The sequence below is a fragment of the Cololabis saira genome, chromosome 14 (assembly GCF_033807715.1).
Source record: "Cololabis saira isolate AMF1-May2022 chromosome 14, fColSai1.1, whole genome shotgun sequence".
NCBI classification, from domain to species: domain Eukaryota; kingdom Metazoa; phylum Chordata; class Actinopteri; order Beloniformes; family Belonidae; genus Cololabis; species Cololabis saira.
In genome coordinates, this window is record NC_084600.1 from 6,805,967 (window position 1) to 6,816,931 (window position 10,965).

Sequence of the window (10,965 nt, forward strand, 5' to 3'; positions counted from 1 at the left end):
CCACAGGGTGGCTGGACGCTCCCTTAGAGATGAGTTTCCTCCACAGGGTGGCTGGACGCTCCCTTAGAGATGAGTTTCCTCCCTTAGAGATGAGTTTCCTCCACAGGGGGGCTGGACGCTCCCTTAGAGATAGGGTGAGGAGTTCGGTCACCCGGGAGGAGCTCGGAGTCGAGCCGCTGCTCCTTCACATTGAGAGGAGTCAGCTGAGGTGGCTTGGACATCTGTATCGGATCCTCCTGGACGCCTCCCTGGGGAGGTGTTTCAGGCATGTCCCTCCTCCCTAGGGAGGTGTTCCAGGCATGTCCCTCCTCCCTAGGGAGGTGTTCCAGGCATGTCCCTCCTCCCTAGGGAGGTGTTCCAGGCATGTCCCTCCTCCCTAGGGAGGTGTTCCAGGCATGTCCCTCCTCCCTAGGGAGGTGTTCCAGACATGTCCCTCCTCCCTAGGGAGGTGTTCCAGGCATGTCCCTCCTCCCTAGGGAGGTGTTCCAGGCATGTCCCACCGGGAGGAGACCCTGGGGAAGACCCAGGACGCTGGAGAGACTATGTCTCTCGGCTGGCCTGGGAACGCCTCGGACTCCCCCCGGAAGAGCTGGAGGAAGTGTCTGGGGTGAGGGAAGTCTGGGCATCCCTGCTGAGGCTGCTGCCCCCGCGACCCGGGAACGGATAAGCGGAAGAAGATGAGTGAGTGAGAGAGTATTTTTCTGGTGATAAAATCCACATTCATTGATGAAATGACATAAGGGATGGAAAGGTGGGATGGCAGTTCTGTATATATATGTATATATATATATATATATATATATATATATATATATATATATATATATATATATATATATATATATATATATATATATATATATATATATATATATATATAAATATATATATATATATATATATATAAACAGTATACTGTGAAGCACATTCTGCCATGTAATGCTGCCTGTGAACGACAGCTTAAAGACATCTCCATGGACTTTTACAAGAAGCTATGAGGGTAGTGATATTTTTCTTAACATTTAGACAACTCCGTAATATTTATTTATTGATCAGAACACAACATCTAATAAACCGGTATAAGAAGAGTGTCTCCGTAATCAAGGTACTCAAAACATTCCACATTACTGTGGCAACATTAGTTCTGTTACATATGACATCTCCCCCTTTTAAGTTATTATCAATAACAGAAAGTGCAATTTGAACCATCATAACACCTACAGTAGGAGCCAGAAAATATTTCATATTCAAACATGTATCTTTAGCATGTTGTTAATTATCTTTCTATAATAAAACACAAGATGCCAATAATTGTAATAATAATAGTAGATATCTGACTCGTTATGCTATTAACTATCTTACTCGACCTTAAATTCTGAAATCAAATATTATGACTTTAAACTTAATCAAGGTACTCACACTATCAATATATGATTTTCAGTTAACATGCATATTTCATTCTTTCTTTCTATCTGTCTCTTTTTTTCCCCAAAAAAATTGAGTCCTTTCATTTCCCCAATCCACACTAACTGGAGAATGTGTTATTATTGAAATAAGTGTTTTCAGTAATGAATATGCTATTTATGCCCAGGTTCCATGATGGTAATGAAACTGACTGCAGCGACTATCTGAGAGAGAACAACATGATCACTGGATGTAACCGACCCTGCAATGCATCTCAACCCTGCGATAGATTCAGAACATTTTATACTGTACTGAGTGGTGGAAACAAGCCATATCGGAATACACATACACTTAAAGACAAAGGTAGACAATTTGATTTAATTGGAAATAATATATCTTAAATATATAACATCTTGCTAAGAAAATAATAATACTAATTCGACATGAAAGACCATGATATCCAAATGTGTACAGCTGCCATTGACTCTATAAGTGAATATTTGTGTTGTCACCAGTCAAGCTAAATCCACCAACCAACCTGACCGTCCAAATGGGGGCCGACTCCAACCTGTGGTTTTACTGGAACCAGACTTTTACAAGCTGTGTGGACAGTGAAGTTCAATTCAGAAAAAACAAAAGGAAATGGGAGGTAGGTGGCTTTAAAAAGCTTCTTTTTTTTGTCTATTCTTTCTACCATCCTTTCTGAAATATGTTATATTTTCCAGAACTCTAAAGTTCTTAGTGGGAGGCAGAGTTACTGCATCAACTTGCCTTCAAGCAGTTTCCAATACGAGCTGCAAGTGCGGAGCCAACTGTCCGACTACTGTGGAGGATCTTTATTCTGGAGTGACTGGAGTGAGCCTGTCGTCTGGGGGTCCAATAACAGCACAGGTGAGACTGTAAAGATACGCAAAGGTTCGTAAGATTGAAGTTGGTGCAGAGAGTAGCTACAAAGCTCACTGGTTCCAGGGCACATGAAAGCTTATGTGGATTTATAAGAAACAATGACTAATTAACTGACACAATGATCAAAATTACAACTCAAGAAACCAGCACAATGTCCTTAGTGGTGTGAAATTGTAATCAAATTTCACTAATAAAAATTTCAGGATAGTAAGAATTTGTCATTTTTCCTCCAAAATGATAAAGATGGACTGCTCTTCCACGTGAATCTTTGTTTTTGTTTTGGTCCCGCCCCTTTCAACAACTTCTGAGGATTCACTTTCATTTTTGTGGCTGGGATTTAAAAATGTCCAAATGATGAACATCTAATGTTCATACTGTCAAAGGTTGGGAATTGCAAAAGACTGGAGGCAGGAGTTTGTAAATCATTAGGTTTCAATGAACCAAAAACACTGGAACAGGCAGGAACTTCAGAAAGAAACCTCAAAACAGACACCATAACAAGAAAAAGATTAGAAACCAGGGCAGGACACACTATACTCTAAGGAAAGGAAAGACAAGACAATACAAACAATCTCATGGGTTGATGAGACACAGGTGCAAATGACCAGGCAAGATTGGGTAAGGGAAGTAAAACAGGTCAAAGCAAACTAAAGACAGACTTTCAAAACAAAACAGGCCCTAACCAGAGCCAAAACCATGACAGTACCCCTCTCTAAGGAACCGCTCCCAGACGTTGCAAACAAAGGAAGGGTCAAGGGCAGAACTTGAACAGGAGATGACTTTGGTGCAGGTCAAGAGAGTTCAGTAGGGCAGGCTGAGCTGACCAATGAGACAAGTTCAGGAAGACGGCCGTGAGGAACATTTGGGACCACAAGGTGAGGAGCATCCAGGACCACCACGGAGACGGCATAAAGAGCATCCAGGACCAACACAGAGACGGGATAAAGAGCATCCAGGACCACCACGGAGACGGGATAAAGAGCATCCAGGACCAACACAGAGACGGGATAAAGAGCATCCAGGACCACCACGGAGACGGGATAAAGAGCATCCAGGACCAACACAGAGACGGGATAAAGAGCATCCAGGACCACTATGGAATTACAAATATGAAGTACGAAGAAAAAAAGGCTTCAAAACCGCTCTTCACTTCACTCGCCCTGGGTTCGATTCCCGCCGGGGACGCTGTGGGCGCTGAAGTGCGTGTTAGTTCCCCCATGACTTCAGCACCACACCCTGGGTGGGGTTGGCGAAAGGGTCTTTCTGTGTGGAGTTTGCATGTTCTCCCCCTGTTCCCCTGGGTAGCTAATGGGAGCTACCCTCACAAAAACATGCAACAGTCCTGGGCTACACATGCCCCCTCTGGCCAACCGGGGAACAGATGGGGTGGGGAGGATCTGGCCGGAATAACGTGATCCTTCCACGCGCTACGTCCGGCCAGAGAAGCCCCACCCTGTCTGGTGAAAAGATGCTACTGCTGCTCACTCCTCAGGTTAAGGAGGAGACCTGAGCTCAGTGCAGGAACTCCTGGGGTTGGTAGAGGGAGCAACGCCCAGGACTGTAGCTTAGGTAGGAGCACTGGGTGATAAAATGGGGGGGAAAAAAATCGGGGATAAAAAAAAAAAAAAAAACACTCTTCAGAAACCAATAGGCCACGTGACCTAATGCTTCGTCCATTGTTTTTTTAAAGTCTGATGGCAGATCACAGTATGAACTAGCAAGATATATCCAGGCAATGTGTGAAGCACTAGGTCATGTGGCCCATTGGTTTATGAGGAGCGGTTTTGAAGCCCTTTATTCCTTTTACAGGGTGAAGCCATGTTGCTCGGGAAGTCGATGGGAACACACCCACCGTATACGAGTCAAAGTTTGCTTTGGCTACCAGCTCCTTCAGCGGATCTTCAGGGAAATATCTGCAGGACTGCCAGCAGATGTTTACATTGGAACATACTGTTCAACACGTTCTCAGCGCTTAAATCAAAAATACTGTCACGTTTAGCAGACGCTAGCTAGTTAAAAATGGCTGGTTGCTCCGCTAAGGGCAGTATATGGCAATTAGGGATGAGGAAGGGATAACAGCTAGCCATTGGCTGAGCCAACGGTCAACCGATCATATTAGAAATTAATGTATTGCTTTACATAAACTGTCCTGGCTTAAAAACTCAGAGTTGTCATGGATGTGAAATCAAACGATTGAAACTAAGACGGTTTTTTGAACCAGGCTGTAAATATGTTTATTCCTGCTGTAAAGATGAACATTTTAACATGGGAGTCAATAAAGAGTGACTGGCTTTTGAAGCCAGGCAAGATTGGGTAGGGGAAGTAAAACAGGTCAAAGACAACTTATCTTTCAAAGTAAAACCAGACCCAAAACCATGACATGTACCCCACACTACAAAACTAGACAGAAGACATGATGATATAGTATAACTGAAAAAACAAGATTGAGAATTAAATTTGTTGTTCGTGTGATGAAAATGAACCAAAGCGTAGCAAATTAGTCCCTGTGGACTTATTTAAAAAGTACTGTTTACAGTTGTCACTTCAAAAAGCAGTCTTTAGCTAATGTCTCATGTCAGTGTATATTATTTTCCGTATATTATTATTTATCATTTTTGAAGTCAGAAGATTTGGATATGATTTGAGAGGATCGGTTAACTTTGGAGACCCCTGTTCATCTGGTCAGGAGAGCGCCAACCTCAGAATAGTGAAAATATTGCACAAAATGCTCAGGCTTTCTGGTCTCTGAAGACCTGAGCAGGAATCCTACCAACATTAATGGCAAGCAAAGATTTTAATTAAACAGAAAAAGATTTTTATTTAACAGAAAAAAAAATCAATGACCAATTGCTTTCCTCTTTTCTTTCTGCCCAGATTCATATTCAGTCGACAATTCAATGTCTGTGTGGACACCAGTACTATATGCAGTGGGTGCTCTTGTCCTCATCCTTCTAGCCTTGATGTTAGTCCAAAATGAAAGGTGGGTATCTCCTTTTTGGGTTTAAGGAATTTGCTTTTTTTTTATGTACCCTCCTTTTATTTTCATGTATCTTACTACCGTCATGTTGCTTGCCACCAGTTTTTTGCATCAGTACAGTGGTAATTTACTCAATCCCCTCTTTCATATAGAAAATGAATTTTTACAACTCTCTTTATACCCAGATAAGCTTTCCACCTGTTACTAGGTCTAGAAAAAGAGTATCTGCTCTTGAGTTTTAGCCTCAATCTGAGGGTGGAAATATTCATGATTTAGCACTTTTTGTTATGAAGACCGTGCAAGTTAATTTCTCATGTTTGAACCCAACGGCATCTATTACAGCAGTGAGGAGATTGTTGATATGATGAAAAATAAGTACTGATGAAAGTGACACTGTTTTACAGACTCAGGATCATCCTCATCCCTGTGCTCCCCAAGCCATCCCTGGACAACATTGAGGTAAGTAAAAGCCAGAGCCCTCTCAATGAAACCACAAAAAGGCAAACAAAAACAGCATGTATTTCTTGGCTTTGTCAGTCAACTACACCAAGTGAGGTTTCTCCATCTTTCTGGGCTAAAATTTCAACTCCAGGGGGCGTTCCAATTGAAATTTCCATCTTCTGAGAACAAATGGGCCGCACTACGAGTTCTTCAGCAATGTGATGCTGCACGCCGTTTTTATTCAGAAATTAAAGCAGCACAAAGGACTATTGGTTTGTGTGAAAACATCAGCTTCAAATTCATTTGAAGTAATAATAGTTCAATTTTAGAAGGCTTCATCTGGCTGTAGCAGCCTCTTGTTCCTGCTATGAGCACAAACTAGCTTATATTGTTTCCTGACACTGTTCCACATCAGCAGCATCAGTGAGGCTCACTGAGCTCCGGTGGACGTGAGGGCAGGGGCCACTGACCCAAGAAAGTCATTACAGAACGGTAAATGAAAGAGTGACCAAGGCAACTTAATCTTCGCGCCTTCTTTTACTTCTTTTGTTCCAAACAGAGACACAAAAAGCTAGAGGTTGCACAATGACGGATTCAATACACTGAGCCGAGGAGGTATTACTTTCCAAAGATGAGCTGAGAATAGTACAATACTTATATTCATAACTATTCATAACATTATTAAGCATAGTTGACGGTTGTGGGAATTTAAACTTGAATAATGGACTAATTAAAGTTTTGACCTCATGGTGTACCTTGAAATGTTTTGGTCCACTAAAGTGATGCCTAAAGTGACTTGGAGAGGATGTCTGGGGGAGGACGTATGCACCACACTTGCCTGAGTAAAGATAAATAGCTCACTAAGCATCACTCATTAGCTTTCATTGTCTAGACCAGGGGTCGTCAACCCGCCGCTCTAGAGCCGCATGCAGCTCTTTAGCGCCGCCCTAGTGGCTCCTGGAGCTTTTTCAAAAATGTTTGTTTTCCTTTTTTTCCTTTTTTTTCTTCTCTTTTTCTTTTCTTTTCTTCTTTTTTTCTCAAAATTTTGACTTTTTTCTTGACATTCCGACTTTTTTCTCGAAATTTTGACTTTTTCCTCGACATTTCAACTTTTTTCTCAACATTTCAACATTTTTCTTGAGATTTTTACTTTTTTCTCAACATTTCGACTTTTTTCTCGAAATTGTACTTCAACATTAATCTCGACATTTCGACTTTTTTCTCGAAATTTCAACTTTTTTCTTGACATTTCAACTTTTTTCTCAACATTTCGACTTTTTTCTCGACATTGACTTTTTTCTCGAAGTGCATAATGAAAAAAAAAAAATCTTCCCCCAGTTATAACTAATATAGAAACATGCAGCATGTGTTTGTCTTCATTCTAAGGCTTATACAAGACTTTTCATTTTTTGCGGCTCCAGACATATTTGTTTTTTTGTGTTTTTGGTCCAATATGGCTCTAAAACATTTTGGGTTGCCGACCCCTGATCTAGACCTCATTCATTTCTGTAGAAAATGTGATGCAATCTGTTTGACAGTAAAGAGGTTTCAATCAAGACTGAGGAGCCTGAGGGGACCTATTATGAAAAACACGTTTTTTCTTGTTTTAACATATATAAAGTGGTCTCCCCTCACCCTGCCAGCACAGGGGAGACAAAATACCATGAATTTCTGCAAGCTCTCTGACCCCCGCCGGACAGAGTCCCCCAGTGTCACGTGGTTTTTTTTTGAGCCGATTAAAATCTGCTCCCGTCGTGACGTCACGACGGGAGCAGATTTCCATAGGTTCAGCCTCCGCTGCTGAAACCACGCCCACAACCAGCTCTCTCCGCTGCTGGAGCGGTGCTTTCATTGAGCCAGTCGGACGCGGCGCAGCGGCGCAGCGGATCCGGGTTAAATCATCCAGGTTCCCGGGTGGTTTGGGAGCTGGGTCCTCGGGGGTCTGTCCCATGCTGGACCAGTTTCACCCTCCGATATTTTCAGCCAAATCTGTCGGTTTGATCCCCGGTAACTGGCGATGCGCCGCGGATGCGCCCCGGAGCCGATCTGTGCGCCCGCCGTGGAGTTGCAGCGCCCGTCGCGCAGCATCCGCCGGGCAGATCCGGCTGAAATTCCGCCTGTCGGTCCCCGGGAGTCCCTGCTACCAGTCCAGGCCGGTTCCTGCGGTCCCGGCCGGTCGGAACCGGTCAGATTCCCCCGTTAAAGCCGCGGTGACGCGCGCTGCTCCAGCAGCGCTGCTCCCGGGCGCCCGGCGTGGCTCCGGGGCCAGCGTTCAGCATCCGCCGGGCAGATCCGGCTTAAATAGTGCATAAATGTTATTTATATACAACTCATATTTTATTTTTTTTAACAATAAAGTTTCCATTTATGAAAATTCAGTGTTGTGATAATTTACAGGCTCGGGCTGCTCTGGCGGAGCGAGGTTTATTCTCCTCCCCTGCTACACGTCATTCAGGGAGCCAATCAGCGCAGAGCCTCATTATCATACCCCCCCTTCCCTTAGAATGGAGCACAGAAAAAGAGGTTAGAAGCGGTAAAACTAGTGACAGGGCCCACAGGCTGGATTTATGATTTATGTAGAAAAAACAAGCTTTAGATTGTTTTTAAGACATTCAAGGCCTGTTTAAAATATACATTAAATGCCATAATAGGTCACCTTTAACCATCTGACACCCTTATCAATAAAAGCACCAATTTTTTCCTATAAAAGTCATTATTGTGTTTAATGAACAATTGGTGATGTACAGTCAAACCAGGTGATAAACTGCTAATTCTTTTCTATCTGTTTAGGATTGGTTTCAGTTGTCCAAAGGCCTGAAAGAGGATTCACAGGCCACCTACAATGAGCGAGCCTGCCCTGTGCGCGAGTACATCTACATATCTCCGTCTGACAACGAGAGCTCTGACAGCTCTGACAGCTCTGACAGCTCCGGTCTTTCTGTCACCACCGACCAAACCGACTGCTCCGTCTCCATCGCTGTGAACGACCAGGAGGACCCATCCACCGCCTTTTCCTCCTCCAAAATGTCAACTGAAAATGATTAGTATCTGTTTCAGGTCCATCTCAGTCAGGGTTGGGTTTGTCCAAAATGAAACATCCAGACTTTTATTGACTTTTACTGACACATCTCCTGCATGACTGCAAGGGTTGGAAAATTAATAATGGATGTGTGCTCCAATAGTCTAATTGCTTCAGTTGAGAGGTGAACATAATTGAGACATTTAACAGAAACTAAAGTAATGGTTGAAATAGTTTTTAATGAAACAAATTACCTCTGAGTTACATGATCAGGTTTTACAAATATCTAGAACCTCTGTCACTAAAAGAGTTATTTAAAGCGTAAAGATCACCAGTACTTGAGGAATTTGTTTATGAATGAAACTCAATTAGTTTTTTCACTTCAGAAGCCAGACTGTCAGTTCAAAGAATGTTGTGTTCTTTCAGACTTTAAGGTTTTATAGGACACTTACTATATGAGGCACCAAACTGAACTTCTTTATTGTATATTGTCGTGACGTGTTAAGGTAAACTTTAGGTTTTGGACATGGGTGTGGAGTTTAAAACAATGTCTTCAAGGCTGACATGGCTCTAAAACCTGCCTTTGCGGCGTTGGTTACAGGAAATGAATCTTCAGCAAAGCAGCTATGTTTTTTTCTTAAAAGGTACAACCGGACTAAACTGCTGCACTGAAAATAGCTTCAGCCGAGCAGACACGCGTTCTTTAGAAAAACCACAGGTTGAAATGGAAAAAAAAAAATGTTAAAAAACAGATTCATCATTTTCCATCATACACAGCTTTGAACATTTCTCCTTAAACTCGTGAACTTGCTTTGTGTTTTTATGCTCAAATAATTATTTTTCTCTTACCAGATATACTTCTCTTTATATTATTACAGATAAAATTGTTGGTTTCGTGTAGATTTGGATGACCTTTGAATGCTATATCCAAGTACTTTTTATCAAAAACATTTCATAGTTAATATAATCTTTACTGATGTGCATACATTTATGATTTAGTGAAACGATTACCTCTGTTAGCCATCCATATTCAATGTAATATTAAATGGAGGTTTTGAAAATGATTAACGCTTGCTTTTATTAAGCTGTACAGCAAATCCCAAAAATTCTCTTGCCATCTTCCTCCAATGTTATCACTTTGTCTTTGACATTAAACAGAAAAGAATAAACCACAAGTAAGTGTATAACTGCAATAAAAGGAATAGCATCCATTATGAATCTGTTTTTTATATTGTTTACTAAAAAAAAAGTATTTACAGATCACTCAGATGTGTGATCTGTAAATTCACAAGTTCTTACATGACATAAAATATATCACTGTCATATTTTTTTTTTCATGAATATAGCTATTGGTGGTTTCTTGCCTTATTCAAATCAGTAACCCTTTGTTATATCAATCATCGTGTATATCATAATAATTCCGGCACTAGTTCACACTTACTTGTTCCAGCCTTGTTAGCCTCATAGCATAATTGCCTAATCGATGACATGACCAATCAATATTATGAGGCTAAGGTGATGTAGATTTTTCCTTTGATGTAATGATTTGGTAACCCTTTTTTTTTTTTACTGTTCTTTGTCATTTGATTGCATGTTTCCTGTAGTCATTGCTTTGTTTTGTAACAAATATGTACATATGGATATGTCCTTCAACTAATTGTTCAGTGTAATTAAATGAATTTTGAATTAATATTTTAAAAAATTGTACAATTATAGCAACCAAAAAAAGGCTAAAACCACTCAGATAAGACTTGTTTTTTTTGTTTCTTGTGTTTGTTTTTTACTCTTTTGTTTTGTGGATCATTTTAGACCACTTTGAGTCTATTTGCAGTCCTTTTTTATTCCAGATTTTTGTATATTGTTTGGACTAGTGTTTTTATCTACTCTTGTATTTTCTGTCAGAATGTCACTTCATTATTATTTTTATTTTTATCATGTTATCAATGTGCCATATGGATTATATTTTCCATTGTCATTATTTACATTTATTTTTGGCTGTTTTGTATTGAAGTTTAAAGTGTCTGCTAGGTTCATTTTGCATGTTGTGTTTCTTTTTTTAAATGTTCTATCCATTTATAGATTATACGTTTTTGGTGTTGCATATCACCACCTGCGGTTATATATACATACAGTATGTATATGTGTGTGTGTGTGTATATATATATATATATATATATATATATATATATATATATATATATATATATATATATATATA

The 10,965-nt window shown here is 40.7% G+C and overlaps 1 protein-coding gene across 1 annotated transcript in view; it reads left to right on the plus strand.

Moving 5' to 3' along the window:
- LOC133459500 (cytokine receptor common subunit gamma-like) overlaps nt 1–10,778 on the plus strand; it is a 55,677-nt gene extending 44,899 nt beyond the window's left edge. Inside the window, exons 7-12 of the mRNA XM_061739485.1 lie at nt 1,592–1,767; nt 1,920–2,053; nt 2,130–2,295; nt 5,185–5,290; nt 5,692–5,746; nt 8,519–10,778. Coding sequence (XP_061595469.1) covers nt 1,592–1,767; nt 1,920–2,053; nt 2,130–2,295; nt 5,185–5,290; nt 5,692–5,746; nt 8,519–8,773 — 892 coding nt within the window. The 3' untranslated portion in view covers nt 8,774–10,778. The remainder of the gene's footprint in view (nt 1–1,591; nt 1,768–1,919; nt 2,054–2,129; nt 2,296–5,184; nt 5,291–5,691; nt 5,747–8,518) is intronic.
- Nucleotides 10,779–10,965: the final 187 nt, after the last annotated feature.